Consider the following 20,101-nt stretch of genomic DNA (forward strand, 5'->3'; position numbering starts at 1 on the left):
AACCCACGAGTCAAATTCGAGTCGTCTCTTGCATGTGTTTGGCGAGGTGGGTGTACTCTATGGCCCGCTCACGTTTGAAGCAGTCGGTCGCTTACGACCGTACTTTGTTGATTGTGAAAAGCGAGTATGAGTCGTTGCCATCATGTCTGCACATCGCCTGTACGGCCAAAATCTGCAGCGGCGGACCCAGGGCCAGAGTTCGTATGACAACCACGTTCACCCAGCACTCCTAGCGGCCGTCGAAACAAACGTCTAGACAGCACGATGTGGAATCTCTTTATCGGTACGTCATCCGCGGCATGGATGGTCGTGATTCTTCGTGCAGCCTGCGAACATGGTCCAAGCAGCGTTGTCTACCTAAGGTGGTGTGGGCTTTACCATCACAGCGAGGTACTAAGTCGCGGACAACAGCCCGACGGCAACGTCTACGCGCTCCGACTTGGTCGTGATTCTTACTCTTCGAGTGTAAGGACATCTGAAGCAGCTAGCAGGATTCGCCTTGGTTGGGTTCTCGATCGGGTACCGATCTCGTGAATCCGTTCTTATGTCAACTTAAGTTGGGCCATGTTTGACACGCGGAGTTTGCAATCATTGTCGCCGCGTTGTCGGGCACCCAGTCGTTGAGCTGCCGCAGCATCTCATGCTCTTATCCCCCTGCATCCCCTGGACGTTCCGCCAGCGTCTTTGCGTGCCACGTTGAGTTGGCTTGCCCGCTCGCGCATCGATGGTCTCGTCACGGCCGTGGTGCACCGACGACATAAGACAAGTTTGGAATAGAAAGTGGCTCGAATGGGTGGCGCCCCTTCGGCCAAGTCGTCGTGAGCATCGCCTGAACGAACAGACCGACGTAAACGTTTGTTGTGCCCATCGACACAATAAAGAGTACTTGTACTTCAACTGGGTTTACGTCAGGTCGTAGGAAGTTGTATTGCACGCCCTTGTAGATCCTGCACGACGCATACCACAAATTGCGCATCACCATGCGTACGCCGGCGACGGAGTAGAACGTTAGGGCGAAGAGGCCGCTGCGCGATTTGCTCACCGCTGAACATCTCGTCATGCCATGCATGTGGACATGACCACCTCGATGCGGGATCTATCGCACGGAAATAAAAAGGTTGATACGCCGTGTAGCTAAGGCGCCGATGAGCTCAACAGGGTGGGGGACGTCTCACGACAACGTAACGTACCGGCAATTGGGTCGCTCCCTGATTGAAGTGCACGGGAAGCTTGCAAACATCCTAAAGTTTTGCCATCACCCTGCTGCATTGTTCAAAGTGCCGTCGGCTCTTCCTCGACAACTCGGACGTTGTCAACTCCACCGCGTTCGTGTTGGTTGTCGTAATTGTTTGGAAATGGACCAATCAAACGCGTTTATTTCTTGTATATGCTTTTATTGGATTAAATATAGCCAATCAAATACAATCATTCGAATCCACCGACCCACGCTGAACATTCCAGCCGCTTATCCATCGACGCCGGTGGTAAACAGACGATGAAGAGGTCCCTCTACGCCTTTGCGGCTCTGCTGCTGCTCCCTTTCATCACAGTATGGTCGTGCATGAGCTGGCTGCTCGGGCAGTCGGGACGGTTCGCTGGCCTGGTGTCGCTTCTCGCAGTGGTAACCCTTGCCGGAATTTGCATTTTCCACGAGAACATCATGATCTACGACCTTCCTGCCGCGTTTGCGGTCGCGCTGGTGCTGCTGCTCACGACTCTTCCAAAATCCTTCCTCTTCCACGGGACGCTTGTGGTGGCGTTCGTGTCGTACGCAATTACGCGCCATCGACTAAGCTTTGCAAGCTCCTCTACTCCAACCTTGGGTGCGCACTGACGATTCGCTTGTCATCACATCAACCCACGTCGTAGCCATAGATGCGCTCATCGTCTGTAGTTGCGTCGGTGTCGCGTGGACCTTTGCATGTGCGCAGTCCCTCTGGATTCCTGCAAATGAAGCAGACCTCCATCAATCCGAGGCCGCCGTATACAAAGCGACTCTGAAAACGGCCCCGTACCACATGAAGGTCGTCGCGGGCCTCGGTACAGTGCACGTTCCCTACACAGGCGTTCGTGACTTGTCGTCGCCACCATTGAATGTCGTGTTGGTGCATGGATTTGCTGGAGGCAATGCGCTGTGGGCCGCGGTACCTTTCTCCTCCACAGCACACTATCTTTCACAAAACTGCTTCGTAGAGTTTGGCTCCGTTGGCCCAGCACTTCCATGTCGTACGTGTGTGTTAGCTTACCCTTCCATGAACGTCTGTGTGGCTGGTAGTTTGCAGTCGAATGGCTCGGAGTGGGGCGGTCGCACCGCCCGCGCACGTCGTTCAAGTCGGTACGTAAACGCGTGGAAAGATTTTGACGAAATGTGACTTTATATCCGTGGAATTTTGCGTGACATTCTGCTCAAACTGGCCAATGTAGTACGAAGAAGCGGACGCATTTTTTGTCCAAAGCCTGGAGCTATGGCGTAGTGCGATGCAGTTGGATTCCATCGTCCTGTGCGGCCACTCCATGGGGGTACGGGCTGGTTTACATCGCTTCACGGCATAGTCACGGGAAGGCATGGATGGCCAGGGCATGTTTGCCACGCACTACGCGCTGTTGTATCCCCAACGCATTCAGGTACGCATTGATGGAGCGTTGGGAAGCGGAGTAGCGATGAAAACTTCTCACGACGGTTCAGCAACTCGTGCTCATCTCGCCTTGCGGACTGCCCGACGTCGAACACGACCCGCACTGGCTCATCGACTGGCTTTGGAAGCTTCAGCTTACACCTATGGTACGCGCTCCCGGCCGTTGATTGCTCTGGAGGCGGACGACAGCTAAAGGACAGATCAGGATCTCGTGCGGAATGCCGGGCCGTTTGGCCCGCGCCTCATGCGATTCATTTTAACTGCGCGCCTGTCGCGTCAACCCGAATCGAACGCGATCAAGCGCGGCGTTCTCGACATGGAGCTCATGGTCAAATACAACTACCACAACTGGGCGGGGAAGCGATCGGGCGAAGTTGCCATGTATACGCATTTGTTGCCAGTATGTCACGATGACAGACGTGGATACCATCACTTGACATGATGACGTAGCGCGCGTACGCCAAGCGCCCGCTGAAGCACATGCTCGTGCCGTCAAGACTCCAAATGCCGATTTCGTTCATGTAATGCCGTGTTGGGCTTGCAGCGGTGGAATGGATTTGACACGCGTGTAGCTACGGAGAAGATGGGAACGACTGGATGAACTCAAGCCATGCTGCCAAGGTATGAGCACAACGTGACAGCTGGAGGTTGTCTAACGAAGGCAAACGTCGTTAGGTGATTCCTGGCCTGACGCAGCACACGGTGCTGCATAAAGTGCCGTCCGCGGGCCATCAAGTGTTCATGGACAACCCCGAAGGATTCAACGAAGCGCTCATATCATCGATTCATGCGGCCGCGAAAGCTTCGTTCAAGGAGTAACATGTGTATCAACGCATTGCTGCGATGAGGCGTGCATTGAAGCAATTGGATGCCAATCGCGCCCAGCCTCCGCCGCGTTCCGTGGCGGGAAGATGCTCGTTTCATGTTCCCGCGACTAACGCAAACTGCAAAATTCGACGACCGGATAAACTCCACCAAAAGGATCCGGATACCGACCTAGCTTGATGTCAGAGTGCGGCTTGAGCCCGACGCGCAGGGCACCAGCAAGGCATCGGCGCGCATCTGGTTGCATGGGGCTCACAAACTATTTCACCTGTACCATCGACAGCTGCACCGATTCGAGTATCGCGAAAGCCACAATGAATTGTCATGTCGGCGCTTATGAGACGACAAGAGCAGCGACTTTCGTTCGAGGTTCATACTCCCACGACCACCAACGTACTCCTCACCTTCGAGAGAGCCGCAGCCCACGGCCAGTTGGACGCTGCCAAGTACATGCATGACTTGCTGCGTCTACCATTCAATGGACGTAGCGGCAAGGATCGGACACTGGACGTGGTTGAGTTACTCCACGCGAACTGCATACACGAATGCAGGACGGTCATCATGGGCGTAGCCGCAGGGGATGGTCGTTCGGATATCGTGCGATGGCTGTATGTAAATCGAACGGAAGAATGGTCGTGGAAAGCGCAAGCGAGAGTTACGCGAAGACAACGTCGACGTCGTCGGCGTTGCCACCGTTCCATGGAGGCGTGTGGACTGAAGCATCGACATGCACCAGCCATACAACAAGTGCAGTGGAGCGACGTGATGAGAACTGATAGGGGGCGGCTTCCGAGAAGGAATTGAAAGCGTCTGTCCAATATGCGCATGTAGCGTATGCTAATCAGGCCCGCGTGAGCGGAAGCTCGAGTCTCAGTTCACCTACCTTCGCCAACACCAAATTGCGTAAACCACCAATTGGATTCTTTTCATTGGCTGTAATAGAGTCTATTTCGCGATCGGATTGGTGGATGGTTGACATTTTCGGATTGGTTGATGTTGACATTGAGCAATAATGTGGCGAGGAGTCCATCGGCGGGCCGTGTCGACGTTCTCGATCCAGGCGCGGCTCCAGGCCGGCCTTCTTGGCGGTCATGCAGACTTCACTGAGAAGACGACGTTCTTCCGGCGATCCCACCAACCTAATGTTGACTACCAGGTTCGTTGCATGATGGAATTGTCACTGTGCGTGACCTGCGCAATCGGATAGACGAGCGCCGTGATGAGCTTGGGGCTCCCAAAAAACACAGTGCTGTCCACGGCGCAATCCGTTGCTCAAACGTACGGCGAACAGCACGAATGGATCGCATCTGCATCTGCAGCCAAGCCAGGTACATGCTCCTATGTGTAGATGCTGACGCATGAATACTCACTCAAGGCACTCGCCCAGGCTTTATAAATGTCAAGCTCAAGGACGACTGGATCGCCGAACATACCGTGCATGTCGCCACACGCGGCGTGCAACCCCGCCGCCAGGACCGTCCTGAGAATGTGCTGGTCGATTTTGCATCGCCCAACATGGGCAAAGGTAGCAGCCGTGTCGTGCGTCTGCACAGTCCGTAACGCGATGGGGGTGGTTCTCCATAGAACTGCACGTGGGCCATTTACGGTCGAGCGTTCTCGGCGACACCATCAGCAACCTGCTCGAATTTCAAGGTGAGGTCGCCGCCTTTCGGCCGGTTGTGTGACGAGTGGCGTGCACAGAACGACTGCAAACGATTCAACATCCCCTTGGCAACTCACGCATTGTGCACAGGGCATGCGGTGTCGCGCATCAGCCACGTCGGTGACTTGGGGGCAGCAATTGCAACGCTAATTGTGCAAGCGTTGGACATTCAAGACAATGCGACGCATGGATTGCCGCGGACATTTGACGAAACCACAACCGTTTCTACACTTGGTCAATGGTAGTTGTTTGGGAAGTCCATGCTTTCGAACGTTTGCCGACACTCGACGCAGGTACGAGCGCGGCAAACATCGCTTGGGCAGCAGCGACGTCGCGTTCAAAGCTGCGGTACGTTGTGGCGACGGCTGCTGTAAAGGGACCGAACGCGTTCGTGAGCTAGACCGTTGTTGCTAATGGTGTGAATAGGTGGACGAGACGGTCCTCGGGCTTCAGCGACAGGACCCCAAGTGGCAACATCCATGGGAGCTCACGTGCTCCATCAGTCGCGCGGCCCATCAAAGTTTGTACCAGCGCTTGCGAGTCAAGGTAAAATGTCCCCCATTCATTGTTGGCGGTTTGTGTGGTCATGCGTGACCTGTACGTAGGTGCACGAACGCGGCGAAGCCACATACATATCGATGATCCCAACCGTCTTGAGCAAGCTCCGTGCGATCGCTTCAGAGTCCCAAGGTACACAGCACACTGCCAAAAGGCGCGTCGTCTGCAAAATCACGCGATTGCGATCGTGTAGGCGCGCTGTGTATCTTTGTCGACGGCCCTGACAAGTCGCCCATGCTGGTGCGTAAACAGGACGGCGGTAAGCACCTTCTCGAACTGTTTTTGTAGTTGGGGGCGCATATCGTCCAGAATCCTCTCGGACACTTGCTTCCCTCTCCATGAGTTTCACCTGATGTCAACGTAGGGTTTTTGTACGCCACCACGGACCTCGCTGCGCTGTATTCCCGAGTGTTTGGGTGGGCTACAGACCCCATCGCATACGATCGGCTCATCTACGTGACCGATTTAAGCCAGAGTTTGCACTTTCGCCACTTGTTCGAGGCGGCCAAATTGGCAGGGTTCGATGAACCGCCATGACCTCCCACCATGCCTTTTCTCTCATCATGCTCGGTCGTGTAGGTGGCTCGCAGACCGCCCCGTCAAGCTGGAGCATGCTGGCTTTGGCCTCGTCATGGGCGAAGACGGCACCAAGTTGAGTTCTCGTAAAGGTGAGCACGCCATTATTCGGCAATCCCTCTGCTGAGCTCGTCTGATCTGGGTAGGTGGGGCAACAACGCTGGGCGAGTTGTTGGACCAAGCCGCGTTGGAATCCCAGGCGCGGTCGGTCGTCCCCAATGCAGACCACCGCGCGATTGGAGATGCCGCGGTAAGTTAAAGTCGCGTCGGTTTTCAGTCTCACGAATGCATATTCAAGACCTAACGCAGCTACGTGTGTCTGCTGGCGTGGTAGGTGCGGTACTATGAGTTGGCACAACATCGCGAGCGCAACTACAAGTTTTCGTTTGCCAACGTATTGAATTTAAAAGGCAACACGGCGCCGTACTTGATGTATGCGATGGCCCGCCTCCAGGTATGAACTTGCACCACATGCTTGAGCACGCAGCCACATCGCCGATGCGCGCCTGCAACTGTCATGCGCGTGCATCATGTAGGGGATCCTGCGCAAGGCCGACCTGCCCCACGCAGCATCATGGGCCGATTACTTGGCTCAGCATGCTGACGCAACAACGGAGCTGCAGCGTACGAATTCGCCACGACTCGATTGACTTACGTACCAACGAACCCTAGATGCGTCAAGCACGTGGCACCCCAACGAGCGGGCGCTGGCACTCGTACTTGGGCAGTTCGAAGACGCCTTGATTGACACCCAAACCCACTGGTCGGTCCTTGCAAAAGATATCGATGTCGCCTACCATGAACGTCTGGCTGCATCCCGCTGATGATGACAGTCCACGCCTCCATCTCACGTGCTGACATTAGGCACCCGCACCTCCTCGCCGACTACTTGTTTCGCGTCGTGACAGCGTTCCACTCGTTCTACGAGACATGCCTCGTTCAAGCAAACCCGTCGCGGCTCATCTTGTGCGCTGCCACCGACGCTGTCCTTCGCCGTGGCCTGCACCTGCTAGGCATTCCATCCGTCGACCGCATGTAGCCACATGCAACACGGTCACTTGCCAAACCAAATCGAGTCTAGACCGAAGAAAAGGACCAACAAAGTTGTGTGTCTGCTTTCCTTTGTGGATGTCAACCATCCAGGACATACTTGTGACTCGCCCTCCAGCGACTGAACCCGGGAAGGCACGAGGTTGGTCGCGACAACAGATCCCAGTGGTCTTGCCGTGATGTGGGATGCAGAGCGGCGTGTGCACTTCAAGCGACACCTGGCACGTCTCGACACCTCCCGGACAGCTCTCGGCCACATCCCGCCAACAATAGAACCGCGTTGAAGAGACTTAACAACGTCCTTACTTCCACACGGTGTGGTCGATGCTGTCTTCGTGCAAAAAGTCGTCTTCGGTCAACAAGGTCGACATCCCGTACTTGTCCATGTATTCGTCTTCAGACAGGTGGCCGTACAGGCGATGCTTGTCGTTCACCATGTTTTCCCAATGGTCTTCAAGCGCGAGCATCTTTCGCGTCTCGGCCGTCATAAAGTGAACCACGATGTTGTTGACGTCGGCAATCATCCAGTCGTCGCAGTCGCGGCCTTCGACGACGTACCCAAAGTCGTCGTCCATGTTGCGCGCTTTCATCTAGACGACATGTGCCATGACGAATCCCGCCGACATGGACAGAGAACTCGCTTACCGACAGGATCACCATGTCTGCCATCCGACGCATGTGGTTCCGTGATCGCCCCGTGCAAAACACCATGTGCGACGCCAAGCTCGACTTGCCGGCCAAATCGATCGTGTACACGTCGATCGCCTGCTCACGTTCGAGGGCTGGCAAGAGTTCGTCCATGGTCAAGTACGTCCTACATCGCCGTTAGCTTGCGCATCGTCTGTCTCTCCGCATCAAGTCGTCTTTTGTACTTTGGGATGGGCGGAATTATGTCAGCATGGCGAGAACCGGCGTCCGGCAGCGTCCAGTCGTGCGAAGTCGCGGCATGCGGCACTGTCGATGCGAGGTTGTACGAGGCGTCCTCGTCGTCGTCATGTTGGCCGTCGGGGAAGTTCAGAGGGGCGCCGGGCTCCAAGTACATGCGGACGAGCTCGTCGTAGCCCTTGGCGGCATCTTCTTCCGTCCAAAATTGACCAGCGTCCACTTCGATGTTGCCCACCGTAACGCTGGCACTCCACTTTTTGATGCGCGAGGTGTGAAAGGTCACGCCAGTGTAGGACTCAGACGGCACACCTTCGTCTTCTTCTGCGTCTTCGTCATCTCCTTCGTCCGTCATCTGCTTCTCTGCAGTGCAGTCTTCGTCGTGCTCGTTGTTATCCTTGGTGACTTCATCGTTGTGGTCGCTATCAATGACTTTGAGGACACTGCGAGAAGTGTGAAAGGCCATCGAGCGAGTGCCAAAGCTGACGACGCCGCGAGCCATGTGTTGAACTGAGACTGCGTTGATACCCATGGACGCACGCAAGACGCGCTTGGAGGAAGGCCGCACCGCCGCCGCCACGGCAGAGATGTGCTTGAGGCGAGAAACCAGCATCGTCTCGGTTGTGAATTGACAATGGTTCATTGGTGTGGGCAATTTGGTAGGATGGTATCCGGATATTCCGGTTAATGCGTTCATTTCGGACAAAATACTGATCAAGAAAATGCAGTCGAATTAGCTCCGAAAGATCCTTCTGTAGAGGGAAAGTTGATCGCTGCACACACGCGACGACCCAAGAGGCAGTAGCTGCCGCTCCACTGTCGGTGTGCGATCCATGCCCGGATCCTCGATGCGGCCAACGGCGCCGCCATCATTGAGCATCCAGGTACACGGCAGCTCATTTGTGTTTGACCCGTCACCGCATGGAGTGACGATTGGTGCCCACGAGACAAGCCATCTACGATTCCTCCAGGACCCAGAGGTAAGTGCGTCAGCGCACTTCCACACCTTCCGCAGCGATGCATAGGTCGCGCGCCACCACGGGACGCTGGAGCATACACTCGTTCATGGTCATTGGATCTACGTCGACCATAGCACGACGGGCTCCATTATCAACCACACCCAGGTTGTTCTGAACGATGCCGCGATTGTCCATGACGGGGATCATTTTCTCGTGGGTCGCACGCCTTTCGTCGTGCATTTTCACACTCCCGCGAAACATTCGTCACCGATACGGCACATGCCTTCGACCCCACCCGCTCGCCATCTCGTGCGCAAGACGTCTGTACCGATGCTCTTGCCAACCTACACAAACTCGCCCATTCCAAAGCACAAACAGCAACAGTACGATCAGCATCTTCACCAAGGTGCATCACCGCCCGCAAAAGCCACGGGAGCTTATCCGTTTGACGTAACACCGCAGTCGACGCCTCCGAATTCGTCGACGTTTTTGGATGGGTATCACGCCACCCCCCTCGTACGTTGCAATCCCTCGAACTAGAGATAGATTTCTTCGTAAGCAAGTGTTGTGACGAAATATGTAGACGCCGCCACCACAGCGAGACAACTTGCGCATACAAATCTCCAAGAAAATGGCAAACCGCATCATCCACATGCCGCTGTCGCAACGGAATGACTCGACGATCCGACCAGAGGCAGTCATGTCTCCCGTGCCACAATCCGAACTTCGACATCGCCAACAGCGGCTGCAACAGGAGCTGGCACGAAAAACCACCGAAGACGCGTGGCTGCACGAGCAGCAGCATGCGTTTCGTTTGCAGGCAGCCCCGTCATCGATGTCTACCTCCATGACAGAGCACTTGACATCGGCCCGCCGCAAGAGCTTTACGCTTGATCTGGTCGATCCACAGAACAGGTGCGTCGACAAAGCGCATGGCAGACGAAGGTCAAAAAATCGATTTCGTGAACCAGGCGCCACGTCGTTCAGCCGCCGCCGCGACAAGCTGAGCACCAACGCCAAGAAGATGTCGACGCAACGTCGAGTGTCACCAGCAGCGTGCCTACGGAGCTTGCTCGATATCGAGACTCGGTGCGTGCAGCCAATCCTTCAGGGATTCGCGCTTCATTCTCGATTCATCTAGGTCGACCTCTCGTCGTCGTCGTCCGATGGAGAAGTTGAGGGCGAAGACAGCGTGGTAACAATGTCCACGACACCCCCAACGAATTGTCGGTCGCTGGATGTGTCGCATCTCCGGCAATCGTTTGACGCGCTGCTCAACACGTCGCCGTCGACGTGGCGGCCAAACCCGCCCCCCGATGACGACCACCGCAGCGGTGGCATGCGGCTCAAGCGCGCGCACTTGATCAAGACAGCCCCGATGACGAGACCATCGCCGTTTATGCTGGCCACCACGGCACTGCACTCCCCATACAAGACGGCTAAGCACGTGAACGCGTTTATGGAGGCAGCCGTGTCGAGTCCAACTCATTTTGACTACGCTACGTCGTAACACGTCATCGACTACGTACTGCACCAACCCGCGCTTGTCGTTCCTGCTAAAAATCGTGTGAATTTTTTGATTGGTCAGAATGTATTACGAATATAATTTGATTGGATAATGTTTTCTCTACTGCAGTAGCTATTCTCGTGCTCTATTAATTGTTGTTTCTACACAATTCAGTCCACAACGACGGCCGCCACACCCAAGTCGATGTCGCGCGCAACAATTATCAATTCATGCAATGTTTCCTCGACGCCTGGACCTGTTTGCCATGCTACAGAATCGACTTGTTTATGCACGACGACGTCGCCTTCGTCGCTCCTGCCATGCTGTCCCCCACTGAAGAAGATGTATAGCCTTCCCCTTCGTCTTTCGATGATGGCATCCACGAGAGTCCATCAACTCGGAGGTAATTCTACGCTCACAAAGAGTGTTTATCCAAGAAACTCTTTCATGCCTGGATCGTCCTTCCGCATGCGTCGCGGCTCCCTTCCATATTCTCACCGAACAACGCTGGCCATCGCGACAACTTCTTGGTTCTGGGATCGTCCTTCCTCACCTAAAGACAATTCGTCGGGTCCTGGAAGCATCCGCGCGCTCTGTTCTACCGCTTCACCCCAGCTTCGTCCTTCCTACGTCGTCCCACAACTCCCTCACCGGAACGTCGGACATTGCGCGGTGTCGTTACGCCGACATCTCGCCACGTGTGACGCGCCGACCAATCCCACCAAAATCAATTCATAGCACGAATTTGATTGGTGGAAGCCACACGCACGCAGCAGCGGAATTGTCTGTGCATACAATTAGGTTGATTAAATCAGCATCGATATTCAATGTGTTTCATCTGGGCTCCTGCAACAGCTCCAATTTTTGGGAATCGTTAGTATTACTACATGTAACCCCGGCTTGTACAAAGAAACGCTTCAAATACCCGGTATTTGATACGTAAGACCCGGTATATATTCTTAGAATAGTACATACTATAACGAGAAAACTCGTTCCAGGCTGTAAAATCACCAACGACATCGACCACTGGCTTCTGGCACCGGCGGCGTGCGTCATTCTCGATTCCGCGGTGCTTGTGTCCGTCGCGAAACAAGGTGTTGATCATACCTGCGTCGTTCTGCTCCACCGACGCATTCCGCCGCACAGACATGCAAATGACTGGACAACACTCCGCAGAGTGCCCAAGACCGGCGCTGAGAAAACCATCGTTGGAGAAGGGAATTCAACAACCCACAACGTATTCCCAGCAATGGGAAATCGAAGACTGCTCTGTCCCCCTGGTGACTCCAATTCCTCGACGCGAGCGACGACAGAGTGTCGAGTTGGTTTACAGCGATGTCGTCGATCACAAGTTAACGGAGCAACCAGGAGCAATCGCCCGAAGCCCGAAGAAAGGGACTTGCGTGGTGCAAACGCGATGTACCGATCGACAAAAGCTCTGTCTGTGCGAAGTCAAGCGCCATCGATCCCTTTCGTCGTGCTGGCTCGTCGCGAATGGCATTGTGTACGACGTGACAAACGTGATTCAGCAACACCCAGCTGGCACCAAGTGCATACTGCGCAAAGCTGGAGGCGTCGATTGTACCCAAGATCTACGCTTTCATTCCAAGGAAGCGCAGCAATGTTGGAAGCAGTGTGCAGTCGGGAAGCTCCTTCCGTGTGGCGACGACGACGGCAGCACTTCCCAAGACTCGTGTACCATCATGTAGCGACCCTCTTCACGCCGATTCCCCCTCTATTTAAGCGCAGCCGACGCGATTTCTTCGTCTTGTACCATAAACGATCAATACATTCCACTTCCGTGCCCCTTTTTGACGTCCGACGGAAAATCCTGCAACCATGGCGGCAAGTGATACCCGAAAATGTCGTGATCGAATGGCTTCACCCTCATTTGACGTAAACATACGCAATGTTTGACATCCACGGTGGAACGAAAGGGTCACGTGGAAGAATGGGCGACGCGCACGCATGCGAGAAGAACGGAGGAAGCGAAGGCACTTGATGTTCTCGTCTATCTTACGACGTAAACTGCTTCATGAACTCGGTCGCCACGACACGGCCACGGGCATTCAAGTTGATCTTCATTTCGCTGATTTCCTTGTCGATGTCTTCCATGAACTGAATGATAAAGTCGACCAGTTTGTGCTTGTACAGGTTCTCGAGATGCGTGTGGACGATGAGGAAACTGATCGAGTAGCCCTACAAAGCGCCGTGAGACGAACTGGAACGCGGGCTAAGTTACCTCGATGGGCTTGCGACGCATGATAATAAATTGCTCGGCGCGCTGCATCAAGAAGCGGCTAAACTTGTGGCACAAGATGGTCTCGATTTCGTCAGCTTGCTTGATGCAAATGGACACACGCGTGGAGTTGATGCTCGGTTCGATGCAGCACCTTTCGTTTTCATTTCGGCAGATCACCACTGGGTTCAGCAAAAGTTCGCGGCTAAGCCCGACCTCGACTTCAGGCTTGTTGTGTCGTTCGACCACTTGAGAGGGAAAGTTCTGCAGACACAGCGCGCCATCCAACGTCGACCGAATCGCATTCAAGTAAGGGGCAAGGGTGTTCGCCTAATCGTATATGGCATGCGTCTCTTCGTAAACGATCTGCATCGACGACTCCATCGCACATACCATGATGCTGTCTCGCTCGTTGCTTGCCACGGCGCGGGTCAAAAAACCTTGTTGCGTCCCCAGATCGCAATCGACTACCTCTATGAATTAATACCCCAGTGCATATTCAGTCTTGCAGTCCACCTCGTTCAAAGGACCGAGCAATATCGCGCTTGTTGGCAGTAAATTGATTGATTTCGTCATGACAACCCATGGTGAATGAAGCCATACGAGAGACGGCACACGAGTGGACCACGCGCGCCAGCGACGCCATGTCACGCGCAACTCAAATGCGCCCATGACAGGTTTCAGCGCTCGTCGCACTACTGCGAAGCAAACGCTGTTCTGGGCGTGTTCAGATTGGCATTTGACGCTGCAGAGTTGGCAAAAGCTGTGTTGACACACTCCTGCTTTGCTGACGTGCACAACGGCATGCGAGGGGGGGGGCACACAACGGCTCATGCGCCGTGACAAGTCCCAACTTCGTACGTTGCATACGATTACATGTTTCCGACGTATGGACATCGTGGCGATGACGAGAGCCGGCTTAGGGAGTGTTGCGAGCGACCAAAGCCTCGAGTTTTGCAGGATCAGCCCCGACAAGTTCGTCAACCTTCTTTCCGTTCTTGTACACCTGGAAGGTGGGCATCGCGCGCACTCCGCACTGCGACATGACATCCTAGATTTGCACGGGCATGAGAACACGGCGTGACCAATCGGATGGGGTTGCAACAGGGACGTACATCCAACTCGTCCACATCCACCTTGACGAATGCGGCTTCGGGAACTTTGCCACTCAGTTCGGCGAAGAAAGGGGCAATCTTCTTGCACGGGCCACACCACGTTGCAGTAAAATCAACCACGAGCTGCGCCACGGATAGTGTTCAGGCCCACGACCAGCTCCGCCGTTCAAGAAGCTTTACCGGTTTCGAGTCACTGGACAAAGCCAGTTGTTGCTTCCACTCGTCCGTCGAGTGTATCGTAATCACGTTAGATGGTCCCGCTTTACGCTGACGAAGGTTCGTGGACGCTTGCTCCGAAGTCGCCGCGCTGGTTGCCGACATGCCTTCGTTCTTCTTGTCGTCCGGCTTTCCCGTGATCCAGGCCCAAGCTTTCGACAGGAACATCAAGAGAAAGGGAAGAAGGGAGTAGATCGGAATGCATATCGGCCCAATACAGATCTACCGCGAACGCTCAGCTCCACGTCAAGACGCATGGAATCCCCTACCGTCGTCATATCCCCACAACACGGAAGCATACAAATGCTTCTCCAACGTATCCGGCATATCCGGTTAATGTAATCGTCGACGGCTGCCTGGCATGAGGCGATCTTCAGAAGAGAATCAAGGCGGATGCACTTGTGTGTGGCTCAAAAGCATGCTGACGTCGGGCTTGTCGTTTGGCAGCATGAGGCATGTCCGTGGCATACATTCACAGCGCTCGAGGACGAGGAGATCTCAATTCGGGTGAGGGATCAAAACGTTCTGAGGGATCGAGGGGTCTGCAAACTTTGAAAGTCGCCGACCGAGGCGTTCGCTGCCATGCGTGATTAGTCTACTGCCGTGGCAACAGAGAAAGGGCCCGGCGTATCCTTGAGATTTTAAATGTTGTGCGAAGAGATGTGCGAGAGTCGCCCCGCTCGACGGGATCGGTCCAACCAGCCCCAATTGGTTCTAAACGCCACACTTCCAAAGTAGAGGTAGACAGTTGTCTTTCCTTCTCGTTGTGTAACGTCGCGGGCTGCCGGCCAAAGCCCCCACGGACTTGTCCGCTGCAGGAAAGTGATCCATGTCAAAACTCTCCGTGTTCTGGCTCGAGGTCGTGGCGCTGGTTGTCCCATCGACCTTCACTCAACGGTCATACTTGCGCACCCTCCGTCGCAACGATATAACGCTGAAGTGGGCTGACGGCGGCCAACGAAGGCTGCATCTTCATGGATGAATTCCTTATTCCTCCACGGTGCGGAGGCTTCAATCGAGACATGTGCCTGGGGCACGCCAATCGACAAATGCGTCAGGTTTGTCGACGCCATCAAGTACACAGACTGCGCAAATTCATGTCGAAACGCTTGTGGGAAATGCTATCGCGAGAAAAACGGGGCACATGTCACCTTTCGCCGCAACGTGAGGCGGACAAGGTAGTAAGCCCCAGCGCCGCGGGCGGCGTTGTGAGTTCCTGCACATCCATCACTTGATACCACCAGAGCCGATCCGTCGACTTCGACTCGGCACAATATTTGTACAGTCGATGGTAGAATGCGCAAAGACCTATTAACCTGTCAGGACCATCGTGGTAGGGGTCGGGCCTGCAGGACGATGCGCAGCCGTTCGAGCCACACGAGAGTTCGGCAACGAACGACGCCAACATTGTGGCCGCCTTGGTCAATGACGGTCCTCGACTGAATGAAGGTGGCGGACTCGTCCTGCAAACCCTCTTCACTTCTGAACAAGACCCCACCATGGCACCGCAAGGTCAATCAGCATCGACGTGGGGAGCAGCCGTGGCCAGCGAAAAGGACGAGATTGATCTGTTCTTGGTCTGCGATACGACGGGGTCATGGGGACGTACCTGCCTGCACTCAAGGCATCGTTGCGGCAAGTGTTCGTCGTGGCCAAGCTGCTCTTCCACGGCCGGCTCATGGTGCACATTGTGTCGTACAAGGATTACTGCGACGGCGACAACTTGCTGACCACGGTGAGCCGCCGCAGCGGCCGCAACGATGCGATCGTAAAGTTCGTCGATACGTTGGAGGCGACGGGGGGCGGCGACAACCCTGAAGCCGTCAAAACGGCGTTGAACCATGTCATCCAGACTGTGGACGAAATCCGCGCGGCGGGGGCGCCAACGTCGCGGGCGCTCGTGTTTCTGTACACGGACGCGCCGCCCCACCACGCCATGACCCAGTCGAGCAACATGACCAAGGAAATCCGCGCCATCGAGAGCAACCCCAAGTATCGTGGGGGCCACGATTGGTTTCAGATTCAGCGGACGCTGCGCACCCTTGACGTCCCGGTGTATACATTCCACTCGCCCGTCACGACGTACCACAGCCGACGCGTTGTGAAGAAGCAATCGCCATCGTTCTACGCAGTACTTGGGCCGACTGTGATCCTACCTGCCCTCACCAGCGACGTGATCACGGAGGCGTCGATGGGAGTGCTCCTGCAGCTCATGGGGCAGGCCTTTACCCCAACAACGAAAGGCGCGTCCGACTTTGCCGTGTCGACGTTCCAGTTGAACGGCCAGAACTTTGATCCTACATACGATGCCGCCGACGAAAGCGACATGCCCTGCGACTCTCTTCTCACACTTGTCAACGAACCGTTCGAGTTTGCCCCGCTCCCGTACTTGAAGGAAGACCTGGACGCGCTCCTGCCCCTCTTTCGCCGTGACATGGACTTCCGCAACCTCGTCATGAAGACTTTCCAAGTGATTTTTCGTCCCGACAACGTCCTCGCCGTCACGTACAACCCGATCTTTGGCAAGTTGTGGCGGCTGTGCTGCCGCCAGCGACTGGACCCACGGTTGGACGATCTCACCACCCAGCTCGCGCAGTGCGTGCCGAAACTGACTGGCCCTGCGCTAGCCCATGTCCAGACTTGGCTAGACGAGTCGTACAACGACACGCAGCGCATCCGAGAGGCCATCGCCACGTTGGAGCCGAATGGGCCATGCTTCACCCTGGACAGCGGCACCATCTCCACGTCCAAGGACAACTTGCGGTCGCTGGCGCGCGCGCCAACGCCCGGCGTGTTAGCGAGCACCCAAGCGATTTTGACGTGGATACAGTACCACGACATGACCCCACCGCACGTCCAGAGCTTGGATGACGACGCTGACGTCAAGTTGTTACCTGTGGCACTCGCCGACGAAGACTTTTTTTCGTTTTTGCCGAACCTCATGTTCCCCGGGTTGACCCTGAGTCGTCGGGGCGCGGCGATCGTAGCGCTGGTGTGCTGCCTCTCTGACCACGTCCACCTCCGGCACCGCGCTGAGTCGTACTTAAAGGCCATCGAAGGCACATGGCTCCCATTCGAGTACGCAGTAGAGTTCCCCGAGATCTTTTCGGCCGAAATTGTGGAGCTCCTGTACCGTGGCCGTGCCTACCTAACCCCCCTTGAGCAGCACGTGTACAGCAAGCTGTTTGTCATCCACCGCATGCGCCTTGCTGCGACCAAGCAGATCGAGGCGACGGTCGGCTTCACCCCGAAAAAGGACGACTTTTGGCCAGACCGGAAAGCGCCGTGCCTGACGTGTGGTTACGACACGAGCTTGTCTCTGATGGTGTCCCCGATCCTCTGTGCCATGTGCGTAACGTACGGTGGCGACGCACCCGCCCTCCAAGCCAACACATTTGTGGCTGGCAACGAATCCCACATGGTGGCGTGCCATGACTGCCACGGCATTTACGCGGTGCTGCAAGTGGCCCAGCTCGGGACAGCGGCCAAGTGCTGGTTCTGCCGCACCAACGTGCCTGGCCCGCCACCCAAGACATCCTGCACGGGTTGCTTGAATGAGTACATCGATCCTGCTGGCCTATATCGGTCCAGCGCCCCGGACAACTCGTGGCTGTGCCCGGTGTGCACCGACGCCCCGACCCGCGCCAAGACGACAGCCACCACCACCGTTCAAGTTCTCACCATGGCCAACCCCGACGTGGCCGTCGTGCACGGCTGGACGGCAGAGAAGACCAAGGACGCGTTCGTGGAGCTGGTGTACCATACCCCGCACGACTCAATGTTTAAAATCTTCACCCAGAAACGGACGGTCCTCGTTGCGGGCCCTACTGCGAATGGCTTTTCCTCCAGCCAAGGCGCCGATGTGACGATTCGTTTCGACGGCAAAATCGTTCACCAGGCACGCCAACTGTGCCAGTCCTTTAGCACGATAGTGCTCCCAGACAGCCTGCGCGACGTGTGCAGCATGTGCTTTTACGAGCTGCCACTCGTGGAACTCACCAGCGCCTGCGGACGGTGCTTGACCAAAGTGTGCGATCCGTGCCTGGCGAAATGGTACGGCGCTCCCAAGCCGGGAAAGCTGATCGTGCCGGCCATGCTTTCTTGTGCCTTTTGCCGCCGCCCCCCCACGCTCGGCGTCCTTCGCAAACACAACCGCGAGTTGCTCTCGCTCAAGGTCGACAAGACGGCGGCATTTCGTGACCCAAACATGCACTATGGTTGGTGCTTGGGCTGCTTTCGCATCAAGGGCATGATTGCCCGAACGAACGACTCCCCGATTGACGAGGAAGCGTTCGTGTGCGGCGACTGCAAGACCGCCCATCCAACTCCTGACGAGTGGGTATTTGTTGCGACCAAGCAGTGCCCCAACTGCCATGCCCCCACCGAAAATCACGGCGGATGCGACCACGTCACCTGTATCTGAAGCCAGCACAGGTGCTCTCAGTGTGCGACGGGGTTCGACGATGCATAAGTCATGTACGACCACTTGTACACAACCCACAACTTCGGCGTCCATGATGCCACGTTGTGATCAATCATATTAAGTAGATTTATATCGTCTCCGTGAGCTGAAGGTGTTAGCGGTGGTCCGTTAGAAACTTTGGGTTCAATCAAGAACGCTACTAGAGTAAAGACCAACGCACATGAGCAAAATCGATGACTACAACGCCTTCACCACCACGGTATCGCGGCGATTCCATCGGGAGATACCACGAAGGCTCGTTTCTAGCAAAGACCCCCAGACCTTATACACCTCCGAGACTCGATGACCAGGACCATGGTCCGGGCATTGAAGACCGACCCAAGGACGGAGATCCTTCAACCGTCAACCGACGATGCAGTAGAACTTAGAGCTTTAGAACTACAGCTACAACCACACCTTTAACTAACTCGACTTTACATTTTGCCTCGAACTCCACACATGGGCTTGAGTTTCCCTGTTTGCCCGCGCCGCGCCTACCCATCGAAGTGTCATAAAACCCCGTGACAATTCTGGTGGAGCAGCAGGGTAGGCATTTGCAACGGAATCAAGGAAGAAATGTCGACGGAATCCTCAACTGAAGCCAGCAAGGCTACGCGTTATTCCCGCCGGTTGGCAGGACTGGCTCCCGAGACTGGGAGCCTGGAACGCGTCGCCCCGGACGAAGACTGTCGCCCCGGCCGACCACCATGGCTCGGCAGGACTGACGATCCCGCCGCCGGAACGGAAGCGCGAAGCCGACGGCTCACCGAACGTGTCACCTCCGACAGACAGGACGGACACACGCTCGGCCCCAAAGAAGCTGGCGGTCATGGCGGAAGAAGTCATGGCACCTGAAGACTTGGGTGAAGACGTCGAGGATGCCGATAATGAATACCAACTTTGCCTGGCGAACCCAAGTCCGGCTCCCGGAAGCACCTCTCTGGTCCAAGACGTCACTGGTGGCCCGGGTTCGTGGATACCTACCTCAAACGATCCTGGTATCTCCGTGGTCGCGACGCTGGTGGTGATCAATGGCGGAGACCAAGAGCTCGGACGGGCTTATGGAGACAGACGACGACGTTTGAAGTGAACCAGAAGGTCGAGGCCCAGCGGTTCCTGAAGCAGTTCAACGACGAGAGAGCTCGACTACTGGACGACAAGGAGAACCGTCTGGTCGGGATGGCTGAGGAACTGCAGCGAGCTGTGGAGGCCCACGAAGATCGTCGCCAGGATGACTACCAGAAGGCTCTGGTGTACCTACGGGAATGTTATGACCGTGAGCTGGAGCTAGCGCGCTCGCATGCGAAGACTGAAGCGACGGCGGTCCTGCATGAAGAAGTGAAGAGACTTGAAGACTCCTGGAACGCCGGGATGAATCAAGTCACGAAGCGACTCAACTTTGACTGGGAGACG

General features: G+C 55.7%; 9 protein-coding genes across 15 annotated transcripts; 6 read left to right on the plus strand and 3 right to left on the minus strand.

The window, feature by feature from the left end:
- The first annotated feature begins 1,442 nt into the window (after nt 1-1,442).
- H310_10586 (hypothetical protein) lies at nt 1,443-4,387 on the plus strand. Of its 3 annotated transcripts, none has more exons than XM_008877010.1 (11): nt 1,443-1,823; nt 1,870-2,144; nt 2,194-2,226; nt 2,276-2,335; nt 2,425-2,520; nt 2,578-2,625; nt 2,687-2,782; nt 2,842-3,036; nt 3,087-3,157; nt 3,209-3,257; nt 3,312-4,387. In XM_008877010.1, exons 1-11 carry the CDS (start codon nt 1,496-1,498, stop codon nt 3,453-3,455), a joined length of 1,395 nt encoding a protein of 464 aa, XP_008875232.1. In that variant the 5' UTR covers nt 1,443-1,495; the 3' UTR covers nt 3,456-4,387. The 3 variants fall into 3 exon arrangements, with proteins under 3 accessions (XP_008875232.1, XP_008875233.1, XP_008875234.1); XM_008877011.1 differs by having other exon boundaries at nt 1,876-2,144; XM_008877012.1 differs by having other exon boundaries at nt 3,087-3,257.
- Nucleotides 4,388-4,468: 81 nt separating this feature from the next.
- On the plus strand, nt 4,469-7,414 carry H310_10587 (arginine-tRNA ligase). 3 transcript variants are annotated; one of them, XM_008877014.1, is made up of 17 exons: nt 4,469-4,617; nt 4,669-4,789; nt 4,849-4,986; nt 5,046-5,114; nt 5,215-5,365; nt 5,418-5,472; nt 5,551-5,670; nt 5,730-5,814; nt 5,876-5,941; nt 6,047-6,098; nt 6,153-6,200; nt 6,262-6,350; nt 6,405-6,508; nt 6,593-6,712; nt 6,795-6,882; nt 6,931-7,021; nt 7,123-7,414. In XM_008877014.1, the coding sequence occupies exons 1-17, from the start codon at nt 4,474-4,476 to the stop codon at nt 7,295-7,297; spliced, it is 1,716 nt and encodes a 571-aa protein (XP_008875236.1). In that variant the 5' UTR covers nt 4,469-4,473; the 3' UTR covers nt 7,298-7,414. The 3 variants fall into 3 exon arrangements, with proteins under 3 accessions (XP_008875236.1, XP_008875235.1, XP_008875237.1); XM_008877013.1 differs by having other exon boundaries at nt 6,047-6,200; XM_008877015.1 differs by having other exon boundaries at nt 6,047-6,200; nt 6,593-6,882.
- A 152-nt stretch (nt 7,415-7,566) lies between these two features.
- Nucleotides 7,567-8,820, minus strand: H310_10588 (iojap-like ribosome-associated protein). Its single transcript, XM_008877016.1, has 3 exons — nt 8,181-8,820; nt 7,954-8,122; nt 7,567-7,898 (listed from the first exon to the last, which is right to left on the minus strand). Exons 1-3 carry the CDS (start codon nt 8,801-8,803, stop codon nt 7,611-7,613), a joined length of 1,080 nt encoding a protein of 359 aa, XP_008875238.1. The 5' UTR covers nt 8,804-8,820; the 3' UTR covers nt 7,567-7,610.
- A 111-nt stretch (nt 8,821-8,931) lies between these two features.
- H310_10589 (hypothetical protein) lies at nt 8,932-10,775 on the plus strand. The gene is made up of 5 exons (XM_008877017.1): nt 8,932-9,170; nt 9,216-9,665; nt 9,733-10,064; nt 10,121-10,238; nt 10,291-10,775. Exons 1-5 carry the CDS (start codon nt 9,024-9,026, stop codon nt 10,657-10,659), a joined length of 1,416 nt encoding a protein of 471 aa, XP_008875239.1. The 5' UTR covers nt 8,932-9,023; the 3' UTR covers nt 10,660-10,775.
- An 888-nt stretch (nt 10,776-11,663) lies between these two features.
- On the plus strand, nt 11,664-12,464 carry H310_10590 (hypothetical protein). Its single transcript, XM_008877018.1, has one exon. It carries the CDS (start codon nt 11,805-11,807, stop codon nt 12,363-12,365), a length of 561 nt encoding a protein of 186 aa, XP_008875240.1. The 5' UTR covers nt 11,664-11,804; the 3' UTR covers nt 12,366-12,464.
- Nucleotides 12,465-12,506: 42 nt separating this feature from the next.
- Nucleotides 12,507-13,481, minus strand: H310_10591 (the record flags this gene model as incomplete). 2 transcript variants are annotated; one of them, XM_008877020.1, is made up of 4 exons in its annotated part: nt 12,507-12,855; nt 12,899-13,225; nt 13,289-13,362; nt 13,412-13,481. In XM_008877020.1, 4 exons carry the CDS (start codon nt 13,479-13,481, stop codon nt 12,673-12,675), a joined length of 654 nt encoding a protein of 217 aa, XP_008875242.1. In that variant the 3' UTR covers nt 12,507-12,672. The 2 variants fall into 2 exon arrangements, with proteins under 2 accessions (XP_008875242.1, XP_008875241.1); XM_008877019.1 differs by having other exon boundaries at nt 12,638-12,855; nt 13,289-13,368.
- Nucleotides 13,482-13,615: 134 nt separating this feature from the next.
- Nucleotides 13,616-14,558, minus strand: H310_10592. Of its 2 annotated transcripts, XM_008877021.1 has the most exons (4): nt 14,496-14,558; nt 14,191-14,448; nt 14,011-14,133; nt 13,616-13,946 (listed from the first exon to the last, which is right to left on the minus strand). In XM_008877021.1, the coding sequence occupies exons 1-4, from the start codon at nt 14,523-14,525 to the stop codon at nt 13,815-13,817; spliced, it is 543 nt and encodes a 180-aa protein (XP_008875243.1). In that variant the 5' UTR covers nt 14,526-14,558; the 3' UTR covers nt 13,616-13,814. The 2 variants fall into 2 exon arrangements, with proteins under 2 accessions (XP_008875243.1, XP_008875244.1); XM_008877022.1 differs by having other exon boundaries at nt 14,191-14,558.
- Nucleotides 14,559-15,716: 1,158 nt separating this feature from the next.
- Nucleotides 15,717-18,853, plus strand: H310_10593 (hypothetical protein). The gene has a single exon (XM_008877023.1). It carries the CDS (start codon nt 15,824-15,826, stop codon nt 18,647-18,649), a length of 2,826 nt encoding a protein of 941 aa, XP_008875245.1. The 5' UTR covers nt 15,717-15,823; the 3' UTR covers nt 18,650-18,853.
- Nucleotides 18,854-18,869: 16 nt separating this feature from the next.
- On the plus strand, nt 18,870-20,001 carry H310_10594 (hypothetical protein; the record flags this gene model as incomplete). The annotated part of the gene is made up of 4 exons (XM_008877024.1): nt 18,870-18,908; nt 19,326-19,709; nt 19,760-19,941; nt 19,980-20,001. The coding sequence occupies 4 exons, from the start codon at nt 18,870-18,872 to the stop codon at nt 19,999-20,001; spliced, it is 627 nt and encodes a 208-aa protein (XP_008875246.1).
- Nucleotides 20,002-20,101: the final 100 nt, after the last annotated feature.

The sequence above is a fragment of the Aphanomyces invadans genome, assembly GCF_000520115.1.
Source record: "Aphanomyces invadans strain NJM9701 unplaced genomic scaffold supercont1.27, whole genome shotgun sequence".
Lineage (NCBI taxonomy): Eukaryota > Oomycota > Saprolegniomycetes > Saprolegniales > Verrucalvaceae > Aphanomyces > Aphanomyces invadans.